At 39.0% G+C, this 20,468-nt stretch overlaps 1 protein-coding gene across 4 annotated transcripts in view; it reads left to right on the forward strand.

Moving 5' to 3' along the window:
• The window catches only part of LOC136241610 (uncharacterized), a 127,832-nt gene that overhangs the window by 53,172 nt on the left and 54,192 nt on the right, over positions 1 to 20,468 (forward strand). For all 4 annotated transcript variants that reach the window (XR_010694359.1, XM_066032847.1, XM_066032849.1 and 1 more), the window contains one exon: positions 6,784 to 6,883. Coding sequence is in view for 3 of the 4 variants with exons in the window: in XM_066032847.1 (XP_065888919.1) it covers positions 6,784 to 6,883 (100 nt within the window). In the remaining variant the exon portion in view is untranslated. The remainder of the gene's footprint in view (positions 1 to 6,783; positions 6,884 to 20,468) is intronic.

A 20,468-nucleotide genomic window follows, 5' to 3' on the forward strand; every position in this document is an offset into this window, starting at 1 on the left:
GAGTGCGGCCCTGAGAAAGGCTATGGTGAAAAAAGATGTGAAATCCAAGGTGGCGGCCAAGAAATGGCTGTGATGGTAGGTTAATGGTAAAAATTTTAATAACGACAATTCAAGTGAATTTTGTTCCAAGACCAAGCGGCACCAAATTCACTGAATTGTTGTTATTAAAATTTTTACCATTAACCTACCATCACAGCCATTTCTTGGCCGCCACCTTGGATTTCACATCTTTTTTCACCATAGCCTTTCTCAGGGCCGCACTCTTTTCTTACAGCTTGGCTGTTTTGGATTAGATTTCACTTCTTTTTGCATTTGTATACCCCAAAGCCGGCCTATGGCCGGCTTTAGGGCTTTTTAACCTGTCATTTTTTTCTTTACTACAGGAAGAAGGAAAGATGAAGCAGGGTGATTTCTTTGTAGCTGACCTCTCTGCAAGGTGATCCTTCTAGCTGATCCCTCTACCGGATAACTTGTTTGTAGCTGAACTCTCTACAGGGTGATTTGTTTGTAGCTGAACTCTCTACAAGGTAACTTCTTCTAGCTGATCTTTCTACAGGGTGATTTGTTTGTAGCTGAATTCTCTACAGGGCGATTTGTTTGCAGCTAAACTGCTGAACTCTCTACAATGTAACTTCTTCTAGCTAAACTCTCTACGGGTGGCTTGTTTCTAGCTGATCTCTCTACAGGGTGACTTGTTTGTAGCTGAACTCTCTACAAGGTGATTTGTTTGTAGCTGAACTCTCTACAAGGTAACTTCTTCTAGCTGATCTTTCTACAGGGTGATTTGTTTGTAGCTAAATTCTCTACAGGGCGATTTGTTTGCAGCTAAACTGCTGAACTCTCTACAATGTAACTTCTTCTAGCTAAACTCTCTACGGGTGGCTTGTTTCTAGCTGATCTCTCTATAGGGTGACTTGTTTGTAGCTGAACTCTCTACAAGGTGATTTGTTTGTAGCTGAACTCTCTACAATGTAACTTATTCTAGCTAAACTCTCTACGGGTGGCTTGTTTCTAGCTGATCTCTCTACAGGGTGACTTGTTTGTAGCTGAACTCTCTACAAGGTGATTTGTTTGTAGCTGAACTCTCTACAAGGTAACTTCTTCTAGCTAATCTTTCTACAGGGTGATTTGTTTGTAGCTGAATTCTCTACAGGGCGAATTGTTTGCAGCTAAACTCTCTACATGGTAGTTTCTTTGTAGCTGAACTCTCTACAATGTAACTTTTTCTAGCTGAACTCTCTATAGGATGACTTGTTTCTAGCTGATCTCTCTACAGGGTGACTTGTTTGTAGCTGAACTCTCTACAGGGTGATTTGTTTGTAGCTGAACTCTCTACAAGGTAACTTCTTCTAGCTGATCTTTCTACAGGGTGATTTGTTTGTAGCTGAATTCTCTACAGGGCGATTTGTTTGCAGCTAAACTGCTGAACTCTCTACAATGTAACTTCTTCTAGCTAAACTCTCTACGGGTGGCTTGTTTCTAGCTGATCTCTCTACAGGGTGACTTGTTTGTAGCTGAACTCTCTACAAGGTGATTTGTTTGTAGCTGAACTCTCTACAAGGTAACTTCTTCTAGCTGATCTTTCTACAGGGTGATTTGTTTGTAGCTGAATTCTCTACAGGGCGAATTGTTTGCAGCTAAACTCTCTACATGGTAGTTTCTTTGTAGCTGAACTCTCTACAATGTAACTTTTTCTAGCTGAACTCTCTATAGGATGACTTGTTTCTAGCTGATCTCTCTACAGGGTGACTTGTTTGTAGCTGAACTCTCTACAGGGTGATTTGTTTGTAGCTGAACTCTCTACAAGGTAACTTCTTCTAGCTGATCTTTCTACAGGGTGATTTGTTTGTAGCTGAATTCTCTACAGGGCAATTTGTTTGCAGCTGAACTCTCTACATGGTAGTTTCTTTGTAGCCGAACTCTCTACAGTGTAACTTATTCTAGCTGAACTCTCTACGGGTGGCTTGTTTCTAGTTGATCTCTCTACAGGGTGACTTGTTTCTAGCTGGACTCTCTACAGGGTGATTTGTTTGTAGCTGAACTCTCTACAAGGTAACTTCTTCTAGCTGATCTTTTTACAGGGCAATTTGTTTGTAGCTGAATTCTCTACAGGGCAATTTGTTTGCAGCTGAACTCTCTACATGGTAGTTTCTTTGTAGCTGAACTCTCTACAATATAACTTCTTCTAGCTGAACTCTCTACATGGTGACTTGTTTGTAGCTGAACTCTCTACAGGGTGATTTGTTTGTAGCTGAACTCTCTACAAGGTAACTTCTTCTAGCTGACCTTTCTACAGGGTGATTTGTTTGTAGCTGAATTCTCTACATGGTAGTTTCTTTGTAGCTGAACTCTCTACAATGTAACTTCTTCTAGCTGAACTCTCTACAGGATGACTTGTTTCTAGGTGATCTCTCTACAGGGTGACTTGTTTCTAGCTGAACTCTCTACAGGGTGATTTGTTTGTAGCTGAACTCTCTACAAGGTAACTTCTTCTAGCTGATCTTTCTACAGGGTGATTTGTTTGTAGCTGAATTCTCTACAGGGCGATTTATTTGCAGCTGAACTCTCTACATGGTAGTTTCTTTGTAGCTGAACTCTGTACAACGTAACTTCTTCTAGCTGAACTCTCTACAGGATGACTTGTTTCTAGCTGATCTCTCTACAGGGTGACTTGTTTGTAACTGAACTTTCTACAGGGTGATTTGTTTGTAGCTGAACTCTCTACAAGGTAACTTCTTCTAGCTGATCTTTCTACAGGGTGATTTGTTTGTAGCTGAATTCTCTACAGGGCAATTTGTTTGCAGCTGAACTCTCTACATGGTAGTTTCTTTGTAGCCGAACTCTCTACAGTGTAACTTATTCTAGCTGAACTCTCTATAGGATGACTTGTTTCTAACTGAACTCTCTACAGTGTGATCTGTTAATAGCGGAACTTTCTACTGGGTGATTTGTTTGCAGCTAAACTCTTTGCATGATTGTTTCTTTGTAACTGAACTCTCTACAAGGTGACTTCTTCTAGCTGATCTCTCTACAGGATGACTTGTTTCTAAGTGAACTCTCTACAGTGTGATCTGTTCATAGCAGAACTTTTTACTGGGTGATTTGTTTGTAGCTAAACTCTTTGCATGATTGTTTCTTTGTAACTGAACTCTCTACAAGGTAACTTCTTCTAGCTGATCTCTCTACAGGGCAATTTGTTTGTAGCTGAATTCTCTACAGGGTGATTTATTTGAGCTGAACTCTCTACATGATGGCTTATTTGTAGCTGAACTCTCTATTAGGTACCTTCTTCTAGCTGATCTGACTACAGGGTGACTTGTTTGTAGCTGAATTCCCTACAGAATAACTTACAATGTAATATAACTGAGTAAATTATAAATGCAGCTGAATGCTTTATTAGGGTGACTGTTCTATTAGAGTATCTCGATCTCGCATTTGCTGCACCTAGTTGCCTTTCGAATCATAACTCAGTGATTTGTAATCCGATTCTTCTGTACTACTGCAAGGACTTTCTATGATGATTATTCCAGCTACATACTGAGTTTCAGCTCGTTGCTCTAAGCGGTTTGCCTGGTAGATATGAAAACTAATAGTTTTTTTATTCATAAAAATCGATCACGTAATTTTGACACAGGTTGGGTTTCGTGTCATATCTCCATGGTCTTTATCCCGATTCCTTTCAAACCACAAAAAGGCACTCCTACGATGGTTGCTCCATCTACATATCAATTTTCAACTGATTCCTCCAAGGCGTTTAACCTGTAGGCGTGACAGACCTTCGACCTTATTTTACGCAAATAATCGGTCATAACTCCGTGAATGTTCATCGGATTCCTATCAAAGTTGGTATGGAGATCCGCCTTAATGAGCCCTTTAAGTGTGCCAAATTTCAGCCAAATCCGAGCACGCATTCGTGTTTTATGGCGAATTTTGCGAAATGAAGATGAAGAAGAATAAGAAGAAGAAAAAAAAAACGAAGAAATTATAACGAAATTTTGTTCGCTCGTATCTCGGAAATGGCTGGAGCGATTTTCTTCAAATTTGGTATGTAGACTACCCTAACTGGGCGGCACGTCTCCAGCAAATTTGGTTTCAATCGGATAATGGATCACAGAGCTACATAGGTGTGAAAATTGCGTTTTCTTTCTTCCTGTTAATATACTCACGGTGTGGCGCGCCGGCTTCTTGGGCCGCACGACACACTATCGTGTGTCTTGATCTCATGGACCAATAAGGAGGTGTGGTCATCATGCTTGAGTAAATAGATTATTAAGAGGTGTGGTCTCTACACTCGATGATTATTAGTTGACCTAGATTGGTTCTCGAATCTATCATGAAGCTATGGGTATCTACTGGGTGTCCAGTACATAAGTGCTTTAAATACTAGTTAAAGCACCGCTGCACATACAATATGGAAATAAAAGCATGAGGGCGTGGGTGAGAGACTAATATAGTGCAATGCGAAGCCGAGTGCTATAAAAGGATTGAGACCATGCCCAAGTACTTTTATTTTCATATTGTACAAGCGTAGCGGTGCTTTAACTAGTTTAGAGTGCTGTCTTGTCGTATTGCTTGGAGCATTCATTTCGTGAATTCGAACCGCATCAATTTTCAGCCATCAGACAATCGGTAAGTGTCTATGTGGTACAGATGTTGTAGTAATACAAGCAAATAGCATCTTTTGGCTACTTTTGGCGATTAGAAATGTTATGCACGTGATCTTGTTTTCGTACTTATTTTTCAATCAATACATAACTGTTCTTTAGTTTCCATAACTGTACTTTATTGTGACGCAAATGGAAAATATAGCACACTTGAATGCGTTACGGAGAATACAGCACTCTTTTTGCTTTGATCTCGCCAACACAAAGTGCTTTAAATAGTTTTTTGGCACCTAAATATGATCCTCAAGGATGGTGCTAATAAAATTGTGGGTTTGATACACTAGTGAGTTTGTTATTGAGGCATAAAAATGGTGATGATATGATGCGTTGTTTAACCTCTAGCCTTTTTTACTGTGGTCCGATGGGCAGGTATACCAAAATTTAAATTTTGGGGATTTTTTCGTTCTTTTGTATTTTTTATTATTATTTTTAAAGCACTATTTGACATCAGTTAGATTTTTGTAAAGAAGCTTTTCATCATGTAGGATAGTTTAAGTGGCATTTTGAGGTGGCGTCCACAGTACTACCATACTGTACATCACATATAACCTGTACATGCATACATTATTCAACTCAATTCCTTATGTTGGCAATGAACCATAATTTTTGCATCTACTATACATGCATGCAGTCTCACTGTCTCAGTAATGGGATCCATTGTAGGGCGCACTTCTCATACTGTTTGCTATACAGGTTATGTAATACCGTGTAACAAACAGAATGTATGTAGTAAACTAAACAAAATTGGCTACTTTGCTTACCAGTATCCATTATTTGGGATACTCATTCCGATGATTATCAATTCACTGTTTGGCACCATTCTTTGCCTGATGCATTAGTTGTTATCATTACCATACCGTTTAAGTAGGGATCATGGTGAAAATCTTGTGTGCAGCCAAAAATTCCGCCGTTAAAAATCAGAGACATTTTACATGACAAAATTCACCTTTATGGAATAGTACTAGTCCATATAATATACAATACAGCATTAAACATAGCAAAACACTTACAGGTGGCCGGATACAGAATTTAAAAAAATGCTAAAACTTGAATTTTAGACTCACTACCTTACTGCTTGACTGCCTGATCACAGTCGCAAGACTAGAGGCCAATGAAGCAGCGCAAGGCCACCACTTTAGGCCACAATAACAAACTCACCAGTGGGATGTGCCTTTTGGGGTTCTGACGTGTGCAGGCCCTCTGTGCCTTGTCTTTTCTTTTATCTTCAATCAGGCTGCTTGTCTTCTTCTCACTGTACTGAAACAAGGAAGTTCACCTAATGCACAAATTTAATCCCTACTATAGTTGTATACAGTATTTAGCATCAGACCAAACCGACCAATAAATTTTTGCATCAAGTATTGTTATCCTAATAATCACTAATATTGTTTTCTTACACATGTATGGTGTTTATATCGTCCTTGTAGTTTGCTTAAAGGTGGTTTGTAAATTTGTGGTTGTATTTATATTAGGCAGAAATAAATTATAATGTTACTGTATAGTAAAAAAACTTTGGCATTAAAAACTTTGGCGAATTTGGCGAATAGCATTACAATCGCCAAAGTTTTATGTGCCAATTATTTTTAGCCATCACTTGAGCAGATTAACCATGTTGAAAGGATGGGTATTGAAGTATCATAACAGGTGTCATGGAGATTTCCAAGCGTTCCCTTCAATTGTCGTGAGGTTAATTATTCCACAAGAGTTCATGAAACTTTCTCTCGGCTTAACAAGAACCAGCAAACGTTGTTTACACTTGGAAGGTAGTTACCATTCAAATGCAAAATCGCTATGCACAAGTGCAAGCAATTAAAATACTTGCTAATTAAGGGGTGTGGCAACTGTTTCCATCGTGAGTCGTTATCCCTCAATGCGAGGGATAAAGACTCGCGATCAAAATGGCTACCACACCCCTTAATTGGCGAGTTGTGTAATCACTTGCAATCGAGGTATCGATTTTGCATTCAGGCGGTACAGTACGTGGTAGGTAAAAAAATTCACATAAAGCCCCATTCACCAAAGTTTTTTTTTGTTAATTTTGCAATAATGGGTTTTTGCCAAAGTTTTTTACTATACGGTATAACCATTATCCTATACTTTTACTGTGCTTTTTTATCAGAAGTTATCTTTGACACTACAAGACACTAAAGCGATTAAGTACATCTCGGCAATATCACTTTCACCAAATCAGCAATACGTAGCTCTTGGAACAACCACAGGTATGTAAACTGTCATGTTGTATGTGACATTGATTATTGTGTACATATATCTTACAATATGAATAGCTGAAAATGGTCTCTTCTCTACAGAGACTCATGTGGCTCTATATATATGCATCAGTATATGTGACTGAGTCTGATGAAATCTGTCTTATAGCCGGAAAATACATGTGTTCACTTAATATTGTGTATTTCCATTTCTGTTTGTTCTGTAAGCTTGGGAAAACCTCCATAAAGTTTTACATAAGTGGTGAAAATTTTAAACAGTTATCATTTCCACACGAAAAGTTATTGAATTTCAAACTTTGAAATTATGGTCAAAATTTGACAGGCTATAAGGCTGATATTTTAAGTAGGATAAAAGAAATGAAGCGATTTACATGAATGATTGTATAATGTACATTAGTACGATTGGAAAATCATTACGTTGGTATGTTATTACAATCACTTCATTATATATGCCACAACAAAAAACTCTGCTATATAAAGCTGAAATGCTGTCTGTCTGTCTGTGGTCCAGCTAACTCGAAAAGTAGCCCTGGATTTGCTGCATATTAATTGCCATCAAGCTGGCACCAAGGAGATTGTTAATAAGAATTTCAGCATATCCTGTTTGCTGTACATCACCAAAAATTTACCATTACCACAAGTTTGTAAACAGGTTTTTTGAACACAGCTGGAATGGCGATTGCAGTCCTACACTATTGATCTCAGTGGCAGATACAGGTGGGTTGCAATGGTTTCAGCTGAAACCCCCTCTGAAAATAGTGCGTGCGCCCAAAATTTGTTTACAATTTGTGTGGGCACTAAAATCACCATGGGTTAACTTTTTAAATTTCATACTATTACCTTTGAAATCACTGAAAATGTCATTACAGCTTTTCAGCGTGTTAAGAGCATCTAAAAATAATTTTTGTTTAATTGTGTACAAGTGCTCTTTTGCTTCTGGGAAGGCCTGGTACGGTAAAGTTCAACTGTGAACAATGTTGTGGAGTGATTTTTTACTGTAGCTATTGGCCACTGAGCTATCAAAGACTGAGCTAATTAACACTCACCTGAGCTGGACTTCTCAGTCTCGGATCATAGTTCTTGAAAACCTCCTGAACCTGAAACCCCCTCTGAAATTTCTAGATCCGCCACTGGATCTACATCAAGACACACGGTAGTGTTTTGTGCGGCCAAGAATCCAGCGACAACACCGTGAGTATATTGACAGGAAGAAAGAAAACAGATTTTTCATGTGTGCATAGCTCCATGGCCCAAAGTACACCATTTTTTGCATTATAGTTGTCCCCCAGGTAGCGAGCGTACGCCACACAGCAAATTTGATTAAATTCGCAACAGCCATTTGCGAGATATGGGTGTTCAAAATTTCGCTTTAATTTCTTCGTTTTTTTCTTATGCCGTATGGAGGCTTCAATTTTTTTGCACACTTTGCAAAAATTGCTATAAAATGTAAATGTGTGACTTGATTGCCTCGATCTTTAGCACAAATAAAGAGTGTGTAACGGTGGATTTACGTACCAAGTTTGTTGTGAATCTGAGGAATATTCAAGAAGTTATGAGCGTTTATTCACGTAAAAATAAATCAAACTTCTGTCATGGCTACAAGGTAAACTGAGTATGTGTAGATAGGTTTATCATCATAGCAGTGCCTTTTATAGTTTGAATAGCAAAAGTGTTACAGCGACAAAGTTATAAAGCAAAACCCAAGCAAGTGTAAAATTGCAGGATCGAGATACTCTAATAGAGCAGTCACTGCGGGGTAAAAAAAGGTGTGCAAAAGATGTCAAAACAATAACTTACCAGAGTTCAAACCAAGGACCTCCATACCTAACACCTGCATCCTTAACCACTGAACCACTGCTACCTTGGCTGATCACCTCATTTAATTTCTGCTTTATAAATGGAATTTCTAGTTGAAATCTGCTTATAATCAAACGCTTGTAATTTCATAGATCTACCATTAGAAGTACTAGATTGTTCTAGAACATTCTATGTATGTTCTATTAGTAGTCCTCAAAAAATGTGCACTCTATTAGAGTACTACAATAATATTATCAAATAATGAATTAAATCATGTAATGAAATACATTTATAAGTCTGTCTTCAATAATCATCATTGTATCTACATAGAAAAGAAGAAATGTGAGTAAAAACAAACCTCAAAGTCAGCCATAGGCTGATTTTGGGGCCTTTATAAAGTACAAAAAGAAGTGAGATCCACACAAAACAACCAAGCTGTGACAAATGGTGTGGTCTTATAAAACCTGTGTGGAAAAAAGTTGTGAAATCAAATGTGGTGGCCAAGAAATGGCTGCAATGATGTTAATGCTTAAAAAAAAATTAATAATGGCTGTGTGTATTGTTAAAATTTATTAGCATTAACATCATTGCAGCCATTTCTTGGCTGCCACCTTTGGTTTCACCCAGCCTTTTTAAGGCCACACCATTTTTTCACAGCTTGGCTGTTTTTGTGTGGATTATAATATAATGAACACCCCTTGGTGGTAGTTACATGGCGATTTCTACCGCTATGATTTAACTATGGGAAATCTTCAACATTTTCTGACATGCGCCATGCCCACATTTCATTTGTAATTAGCTTCAACTCTACAAGCCTACTCTCTATCCCAAATTGTATATCTTATGGTGGAATTCATGCTTAAAACTATTGAATTAACCTTACAATTCAGTAAACAGAAAAATTGAAGTATTTAAACGGGCCTACAAGCCTAGGGATCACGGCAGAGCAAGGATCTCCTCAGCAACAGCGAGACCGATAGCAGGGGGGACTACTCTAGACTGAAAAGTTGAAATGAGCCCCTTAAGCATCTCACAGAGGAACGGGCCAAGGAAACCCCAAACAACAGCGGGGCCAGTTCATCACCAAAGAATATGGGGAATTCCACTTAACACTCAGCAAATGAGCCAGGTGCTTATACATCATGGTAGTAGCTGTACCCATACCATCAGAACTGGGGAAAACAAGAGGGTAAATCTGCCATGCTCAATTCCACATAATTATGCGTTCTTCATAGGCATGACGCTTTTCACCTTTATGTCAACGAAAAGTAACAGCAAGGGTGGAAGAACAGTTGGTTGCTGCAAAGCTGTTAAAGACACGTACATCGAAAGAGGTTTTATGATGTGAGCATTGCCAAAATTCTGCAGCCCGGATATCCACTGTAGCATTATTCTTAACCACAACAGAACGATGATGCAAGACATCACCACAGATCAATTGCAATTGGTACTCAGTTTGCACATCATGACACACCTTGGATAACAATGTGGCAGTCAGATTTCTTATATCATTATGGTGCTTGCAAGATAAGAAAAGCATCATGTGTGCAGCCAAGGTAAATAGATGGATCACAGTAAAGTAGAAGAGTAACAATGAGGCATCTCTGCCTGGAGTGATGTCTGTTTTACAACATCGATGTCAAACAACACAAACCCATGACTGAAGAAGCTTGATATCTTTGGCTATCCAGAATATGAACTCTGGTGAAGAGTAAGAACAGTGCAGGCCAGAACTGAATAAGATAGGAATACGGCTTTGAATAAGCCAAAGACCAAAGAAACCAAACATAACTTCAAAATTTGACAAGCTCTTTCCATAGTATAATCTATGCTCTTACGAAACTACGATGACTGGAACTACTGTATGTATGCTAAAACTTATAAATTTTCAAGACAGTTACAGCTGGTAAGATTGAATTTCAAAGCCAATAGTTTGCACATGGGCACAGCAGTATATGAACTCTGGAGAAGGGCAGGAACAGCACAGTACAGAACCGAAGGGGATAGAAACACAGCTTTGAGTGAGCCGGCCAAAGGCAAAAGAATACACGAATATTAACAAGTAACTACTTGGTGAGGGGAACTGGAACTAACTTACTACATATTCTAGAACTCCCAAGAGAATCAAGACACACGGTAGTGTGTCGTGCGGCCCAAGAAGCCGGCGCGCAACCCCGTGAGTATATTGACAGGAAGAAAGAAAACGTAATGTTCGCACCTCCGTAGTTCTGTGCTGCCTCGATGAAACAAGACAAATTTTGCTGTGTACATTCCCTCCAACTTCAGTACTCCTCATTCCAAATTTGAGCGAAATCGCTTCAGGAATTCCTGAGATATGCGACTTCAAAAATTGGCTTAGTTTCTTCGTTTTTTTTTTCTTCTTATTTTCTTCCTCTTTTTGCACACTTACAAAAACTGCTATAAAACGCGAACGCGTTATACAATTGCCTTGAAATTTGGCACACAGAAGGGGGGTATAAAGGCGCATCTCGGTACCAACTTTGGCTGGAATACCATAAACAGGCAAAGAGTTATGAGCGATTATGCACGAAAAATAACACCAATATGTTGTCACGCCTACAGGGTAAACCGCATATGGAAAGAAGCTGAAAATTGGAGGGTGAATAGGTTAACTATTGAACCTCAAACCTTTTGTGGTTTGAAAGAAATTGAGCTAAAAACCAGGAAGATACAACAACAAAACCAACAGTGTGTAACAATTATGCAACAAAGATTAGCTAATAAAAAACGAATACTTGCCACGCCTACCAGATAAACCGCTTGGGGTTATGCTTTGAAATTCACTGTACAGATGGAGTAATCATCTTAGAAAGGCTCTTCAATGGTGTAGAAGAATCAGACTTAAAGCCGCGGAGTTATAACACGAAATCCAACTTGGTGTAGCAAGTGCGAGATCGAGATACTCTAATAGAGCAGTGATCCTAATAGAGCAGTCACCCTGAACAGAATTCAAGAGATCAGTTAGAAATAAGAAACCTGTATAGAGATCAGCTACAAACAAGTTACCCTGTAGAGAGTTCAGCTACAAACAATTCACCCTGTAAAGAGATCAGCTAGAAGAAGTTACCTTGTAGAGAGTTCAGCTACAAAGAAACCATCATGTAGAGAATTCAGCCGCAAACAAATCACGTGTAGAGAGTTCAGCTACAAACAAATCTCCCTGTAGAGAGATCAGCTAGAAGAAGTTTCCTTGTAGAGAGTTCTGCTACAAACAAATCACCCTGTAGAAAGATCAGCTAGAAGAAATCACCTTGTAGAGAGTTCAGCTTCAAAGAAACAATCATGTGAGAGTTCAGCTACAAACAAATTGTCCTGTAGAGAGATCAGCTAGAAGAAGTTACCTTGTAGAGAGTTCAGCTACAAACAAATCACCCTGTAGAAAGATCAGCTATAGAAGAAATCACCTTGTAGAGAGTTCAGCTACAAAGAAACCATCATGTAGAGAGTTCAGCTACAAACAAATCGTCCTGTAGAGAGATCAGCTAGAAGAAGTCACCTTGCAGGGAGTTCAGTTACAAAGAAACCACCATGTAGAGAGTTCAGCTGCAAACAAATCACCTGTAGAGAGTTCAGCTAGAAACAAGTCACCCTGTAGAGAGATCAGCTAAAAACAAGTCACGCTGTAGAGAGTTCAGCTAGATAAAGTCACATTGTAGAGAGTTCAGCTACAAAGAAACTACCACGTAGAGAGTTCAGCTGCAAACAAATCACCCTGTAGAGAACTCAGCTACAAACAAATCGCCTTGTAGAAAGATTAGCTAGAAGAAGTTACCTTATAGGGAGTTCAGCTACGAACAGATCACCCTGTAGAGAGTTCAGCTACAAACAAATCACCCTGTAGAGAGTTCAGCTAGAAACAAATCACCCTGTAGAGAGTTCAGCTAGAAGAACTCACATTGTAGAGAGTTCAGCTACAATGAAACTCCCATGTAGAGAGTTCAGCTTCAAACAAATCACCCTGTAGAGAACTCAGCTACAAACAAATATGCAGTGTAAAAAGATCAGCTAGAAGAAGTTACCTTGTAGAGTGTTCAGCTACAAAGAAACCACCATGTAGAGAGTTCAGCTGCAAACAAATCACCTGTAGAGAGTTCAGCTAGAAACAAATCACCCTGTAGAGAGATCAGCTAAAAACAAGTCACCCTGTAGAGAGTTCAGCTAGAAGTCACATTGTAGAGAGTTCAGCTACAAAGAAACTACCACGTAGAGAGTTCAGCTGCAAACAAATCACCCTGTAGAGAACTCAGCTACAAACAAATTGCCCTGTAGAAAGATCAGCTAGAAGAAGTTACCTTGTAGGGATTTCAGCTACAAACAAATCACCCTGTAGAGAGTTCAGCTACAAAGAAATCATCATGTAGAGAGTTCAGCTGCAAACAAATCATCCTGTAGAGAGTTCAGCTAGGAGAAGTCACCTTTTAGAGAGTTGAGCTACAAAGCAACCACCATGTAAAGAGTTCAGCTGCAAAAAAATCAATCACCCTGTAGAAAGATCAGCTAGAAGAAGTTACCTTGTAGAGAGTTCAGCTACAAAGAAACCACCATGTAGAGAGTTCAGCTCACCTGTAGAGAGTTCAGCTAGAAACAAATCACCCTGTAGAGAGTTCAGCTAGAAGAAGTCACATTGTAGAGAGTTCAGCTACAATGAAACTCCCATATAGAGAGTTCAGCTTCAAACAAATCACCCTGTAGAGAACTCAGCTACAAACAAATATGGAGTGTAAAAAGATCAGCTAGAAGAAGTTACCTTGTAGAGAGTTCAGCTACAACGAAACCACCATGTAGAGAGTTCAGCTACAAACAAATCACTTGTAGAGAGTTCAGCTAGAAACAAGTCACCCTGTAGAGAGATCAGCTAGAAACAAGTCACTTTGTAGAGAGTTCAGCTAGAAGAAATCACATTGTAGAGAGTTCAGCTACAAAGAAACTACCATGTAGAGAGTTCAGCTGCAAACAAATCACCCTGTAGAAAGTTCAGCTATGAACAGATCACCCTGTAGAGAGATCAGCTAGAAACAAGTCACCCTGTAGAGAGTTCAGCTAGAAGAAATTACCTTGTAGAGAGTTCAGCTGCAAACAAATCATCCTGTAGAGAGTTCAGCTAGAAGAAGTCACCTTTTAGAGAGTTCAGCTACAAAGCAACCACCATGTAAAGAGTTCAGCTGCAAAAAATCAATCACCCTGTAGAAAGATCAGCTAGAAGAAGTTACCTTGTAGAGAGTTCAGCTACAAAGAAACCACCATGTAGAGAGTTCAGCTGCAAACAAATCACCTGTAGAGAGTTCAGCTAGAAACAAATCACCCTGAAGAGAGTTCAGCTAGAAGAAGTCACATTGTAGAGAGTTCAGCTACAATGAAACTCCCATGTAGAGAGTTCAGCTTCAAACAATCACCCTGTAGAGAACTCAGCTACAAACAAATATGCAGTGTAAAAAGATCAGCTAGAAGAAGTTACCTTGTAGAGAGTTCAGCTACAATGAAACCACCATGTAGAGAGTTCAGCTACAAACAAATCACCCTGTAGAGAGATCAGCTAGAAACAAGTCACCTTGTAGAGAGTTCAGCTAGAAGAAGTCACATTGTAGAGAGTTCAGCTACAAAGAAACTACCATGTAGAGAGTTCAGTTGCAAACAAATCACCCTGTAGAAAGTTCAGCTATGAACAGATCACCCTGTAGAGAGATCAGCTAGAAACAAGTCACCTTGTAGAGAGTTCAGCTATAAGAAATTACCTTGTAGAGAGTTCAGCTCCAAAGAAACCACCATTTAGAGAGTTCAGCTGCAAACAAATCACCCAGTAGAAAGTTCAGCTATGAACAGATCACCCTGTTGAGAGTTCAGTTAGAAACAAGGAATCCTGTAGAGAGATCACCTAGAAGTATTGCCTTGTAGAGAGTTCAGCTACAAACAAATCACCTGTAGAGAGTTCAGCTACAAACAAATCACCCTGTAGAGAGATCAGCTATAAGAAGTCACCTTGTAGAGCTATAAAGAAACCACCATGTAGAGAATTCAGCTGCTACAAGCACTCTGTAGAGAACTCAGCTACAAACAAATCGCCCTGTAGAAAGATCAGCTAGTAGAAGTTACCTTGTAGGGATTTCAGCTACAAACAAATCACCCTGTAGAGAGTTCAGCTACAAAGAAACCATTCTGTAAAGAGCTCAGCTGCAAACAAATCATCTGTACAGAATTCAGCTACAAACAAATCACCCTGTAAAGAGATCAGCTAGAAGAAATTACCTTGTAGATAGTTCAGCTACAAACAAATCACCCTGTAGAAAGATCAGTTAGAAGAAGTTACCTTTTATTTATTTATTTATTTATAAGGCTTTTCAGCATGGGTACAACTACATACAGATACAGTGGTTATACATTCATGAAAACAATATTAGTCCATGCTGAGGGTCCACTAGCAACCTGTGCTAGTGGCCTGAGTATGTTACAAAAATTAATTACTTAACTACAGTAAGTTACTTATTTATTTAATTATAAATCAATTAGTATGTAACTACAAGAGATCAAAGTTCATGACAAGATGATTGCTGACACAGTTACCACACGGACAGAGATAGTGATATTTGTGTGGGTCAGTAGAATTGAAGTTTGTGATAAAATGATTCCAGAGAAAGATTTGATACGTCTTTGATGGTTTCTATAGGCAAACTTATATCAATGATTGGTAGGGAATTCCAAAGGCGACAGATTCGGTTGAAATAAAAATGACGCTCTTTATTAGTAAAGGATATGTTGTGGTGTAGCTTGACTGAATTGGATCTTGTAGTACTATGGGAGAATGAAATGTAGAGGTTAATATTGAAGCTTGGAGTGGGATGTTTCAGAGAGTTGACAAAAAAGATTATGTCTGATATTTCAAAGATGTACATTAATGGAAGCAAATTGAGTTTTGTCAGCCGTGTTTTGTGGTCTGAGGAGAAGTCTTGTAAAATATATTTAGTTGCCCTACGTTGAAGTTGTTCAATTTTGGAGATGTCTTTTAAGAGATGAGGTCGCCACACTGGTGCACAGTATAGGAGCTGCGATCTTACTAAGGATATATATAGTTTGAGCATAACCGAAGGCACAATGGTTTTACAAAAGGTTCTATGTACAAGTCCCAGAGTCTTATAGGCTTTCTTTAGAATGTAGTCATGATATCTCGTTCAACCTTGGAGAGAGTTCAGCTACAAAGAAACCATTCTGTAAAGAGCTCAGCTGCAAACAAATCATCTGTACAGAATTCAGCTACAAACAAATCACCTTGTAGAGAGATCAGCTAGGAGAAATTACCTTGTAGATAGTTCAGCTACAAACAAATCACCCTGTAGAAAGATCAGTTAGAAGAAGTTACCTTGGAGAGAGTTCAGCTACAAAGAAACCATTTTGTAAAGAGCTCAGCTGCAAACAAATCACCTGTACAGAATTCAGCTACGAACAAATCACCCTGTAGAGAGATCAGCTATAAGAAGTTACCTTGTAGATCATTCAGCTACAAACAAATCTCCCTGTAGAGAGATCAGCTAGAAGAAATTACCTTGTAGAGAGTTCAGCTACAAAGAAACCACCATGTAGATAGTTCAGCTGCAAAGAAATCACCCTGTAGAAAATTCTGCCAGAAACAAATTGCCCTGTAGAAAGATCAGTTAGAAGAAGTTACCTTTTAGAGAGTTCAGCTACAAAGAAACCATTCTTTAAAGAGCTCAGCTGCAAACAAATCACCTGTACAGAATTCAGCTACAAACACATCACCCTGTAGAGAGATCAGCTAGAAGAAATTACCTTGTAGATCGTTCAGCTACAAACAATTCACCCTGTAGAGAGATCAATTAGAAGAAGTCACCTTGTAGAGTGTTCAGTTACAAAGAAACTACCATGGAGATTTCTGTAATCAATATATGTGACCGGATTTGCGAAAAGGGGTCTTTCACACACATCCAATTCCGTAAACCTTGGAGACCATAACTCAGTGTTCAAGTAACATATTAACCAGAAAATTTCACCATGTATTCAGCTATAGTGGTGCTCACCACTGCCCAAATTTCAAGGCAATAGCTCTTTCCAATCTGAAGTTATCAATTGTCAAAGTTGGCAAATTGGATGTGTGTGGAAGACCCCTTTTCGCAAATCCGGTCACATATGTATTATATATATAATTTGTACATTTACTGATAAAATATTTAAAGTACATCTACTTCATCTTTTCTTCTTCCTGTAGTAAAGAAAAAAAACATAGGTTAAAAAAGTGCCAAAGCTGGCCATAGGCCGGCTTTGGGGTATACAAATACAAAAAGAAATGAAATCTAATCCAAAACAGCCAAGCTGTAAAAAAAGTGTGCGGCCCTGAGAAAGGCTATGGTGAAAAAAGATGTGAAATCCAAGGTGGCGGCCAAGAAATGGCTGTGATGGTAGGTTAATGGTAAAAATTTTAATAATGACAATTTAGGTAAATTTTGTGAAGCGGCACAAAAATTCACCTGAATTGTCGTTATTAAAATTTTTACCATTAACCTACCATCACAGCCATTTCTTGGCCGCCACCTTGGATTTCACATCTTTTTTCACCATAGCCTTTCTGAGGGCCGCACACTTTTTTACAGCTTGGCTGTTTTGGATTAGATTGCAGTTGACATGATGGAAGTTAAACGCCAATACATGTAGTTTGCACATGGGCACAGCAGATGGATAACAAGTGAAAGCAACAGGTCCACCCGTCTAGCTTTAATGCTCTAAATCACATGATCAACATTGCAACTTTAATTCAACTTCTCTGTGTATTCAACTGATATATGCACAAACAAACTCCATATAGTAGGGTCAAAACAGTGGTTTCGTGAACAACACCTGGCTAACAAAGTTTTGATGGTTTAATATTATACCGTAGGGTATTTTGAACAAAATGAGCTACCACGCTGCTTTTGAAAGCCCGAAGAAAGTTTAGTAGAGCCAAAAATCCAAAATGGCTACTAACCGACATGTGCAAAAATAAAGTAACGGGAAAAAAATGAATAAATGGCGTTTTTGGACTAATTTGGGGTCAAGGATGATGTTATTTTTGTGATTGGATGTTCAGAAAGTCAAATTTGGTAGCTACCAGAGCAGAGCTGTTTGAACTTGTGTCCACTGATTAACAAAAAGCGTTGTTCTTTCAGCTGCACAGTCAGTGGTGCCTTTCTTGACAGTGCACACCCCCAGGCAGGGTTAACCGATTTACACCTGCTCAGACTTGCATTGCTGATTCATTCTTAAGCTTGCACTAAGCTTAAACTTTTCCTTTTCTTATTCAAAGCTGCATGATCTACAAGTTCTACAAAGGATGTGGTATTGCTGATGTTCTGGTTGCTGCTGCAGTTACAGCTAGCTGAGGTTTCAGCCAATCAAGCCTTGAGAGGAAAACACTATAGGCATGCCCTGTAATGCAATGTTTGTTGCACTCATGCATCTTCTACTGAATGGGAATCTTGCTGGTTTGGAGCTTGATGCTTTCACTAAGGCTCAACTTGCTGTTCTCCATGTCAAACTCCCAAGGGGGTTCCTTTCTTCTGCTCTAGAGGGGCTTGGGAATGATCCAGCCCTAGATGGTCTAATTTGCAGAAGCATGTTTCAGTGTCTGGAGGTGCAGTGCATGAAATAATGTTCGGTCACCAGACAATTTCTGGTCAATTGCACCAGGTGTCAGCCTATAATTGAATTTGTCTGGAAATGCTGTCCTTATAGTGTTAGGATTGAGCGAGGAGGGAGGCCAGACATGATGGTATTGACAGACATATAATTAAGTTATGTGTTGTTCGCTTGTACTGACCACAAAGGCATGCCCAAGTTATCTTCTGAGATTAACAGTTTACTATGTTGTGTCAGCCTACTTGTATCAGTCACCTGTACTGCAGTAGTAAAATGTACTTATAATCTGATTGCCATTAGTGCTTTTACTTGTGGTATTCATGATATCACCTGCACAACCAGATTTTTTTTAAGCTAGAATGAACAGTGCATCTGTTCATATTAGAGATAGAGCCACTATATATTCTACTAAGTTTGACCATATACAGGGTAGCTATATCATTCCAAGGCAAGCAGAAGGCCTTGACTGAAGTCCTTATGACTCGTTTCCTACAAAGGCCCAATTGATTTCATAGAAGCCGTTTCATGTAGCCAGTAGCTACTCTTTAAAATGCTGTACTATCAGTATCAGTGAGTGTTTTCACAAGTAATCAGCTCTACAGTACATTGGTGGCCCCAATGTTTGAAACAAACATACAAGTGGTAGAAACACAGGAAAGGAGAAACAATAAAAGTTAAAATGTCCGGTCAAATTGCTTGATGTCCACTCAAATTTCACAATGCCCTGACAGTACAACAGGATACGTCTGAAAAGTTATTTCGTGCTCTGGAAGTGTCAGATATGATCACTACTGGATTGATTTTATATCAATGGTAGAGCTACTGGTAATGAATGTATATGCTATACACACATGTAATTGGAAGAGTATCTAATCTCACTGCAGGAAATGATGTCCTGGCTTGTAGTCTACGACCTGACCAACTATGTTGGTTACCAGATTTTTGGGCAAAGCTCTCTTCACTAAATATTGGGCAGAAACAGTGTTTGAGCTTAAACTTTGCTCATTCTATGATAGGTAAACCAAACTCATCCATTCCTTGGGACATGTGTATAAAGATGATGATGAACAAGGGTTCGAAAATGAAGGCTGACTGGCTGTGAATTCTTCTCAATGAGAGGCAATTAATGGCTGATACCAAAAATGTCAACAACAATGGTTGAATTCGAGCTGCTCTTCACATTCAAGTGAATAGAAAGCAATTCTCTCAAAAGCACAAGAAATGTACTCCAGCACATATGTGCAGAGATGAGCAAACTGTATATCATGCTTCAAGGAATTTGATTGCTTTCAATTTACCCAGCATCACCTATTCTGCGAACCTTACAATCAGCTATTCCAGCTACGCCTGCGCTCATTTGAGACTCCAAGAAAGCCAAGTAAGATAGGGGAAACCCAGCTAAAAATTTTCATCGATGAGCGCATCTATTCAAAAAATAATCCATAAATGATCGCTTAAAACATAATCTGTGTCTCACCTTTGCAGATTTCATTAAGATCTCTGTAGAGGCACTAAAATGAAATGGAAAGCAGGGAACTAGCATCTGTTGTCAACTTTGTTAATGTCAGTGGTCTGCTGCCTCTCATTGATCCCATGAAACATTGTATATCTGAAGAATTCCTAACACTGATCAATGCCAAAAGTACTCACAATTGTCAGAACTGTCTAGGTCCATCAGTCAGGAACTGGTCTACTCAGTAGGTGAGGATTGTGTGAGCCTGTCAGCTGGTGACAACTTGAGCTTCAGCCAGGTTGAGGATTACACTATTATGCTATCTATTTATACAGCTCTAAGATCATCTGATTACAGCAATCCCTTAGTAATTAATGCAGAAGACACAGATGTGAGTGTATGTACATTCAGGCTGCAGCCATTTCACATTACATTCCAGGTATTCTCTTTATAAAATAAGCAGTTTTTTTTTTCTGCAGAGGCATGTGTACTGAAGATTTTGCCAAATGTCTTATACCTTTTTATGTCTTGACTGGCTGTGATGCCAACAGCTGCCTTTTTTTGGGCACAGCAAAGTGTCACTCTTATTATGTGACGTTGTCAAAAAGTAATGAGGCCCATAACCTCGTCTCAAAGTATGGGGAAGACCTTCTCCTGAGTGATGATGTCTTGAATGACCTCAAGTCT

This window comes from Dysidea avara, chromosome 12, assembly GCF_963678975.1.
Source record: "Dysidea avara chromosome 12, odDysAvar1.4, whole genome shotgun sequence".
Classification (NCBI taxonomy): domain Eukaryota; kingdom Metazoa; phylum Porifera; class Demospongiae; order Dictyoceratida; family Dysideidae; genus Dysidea; species Dysidea avara.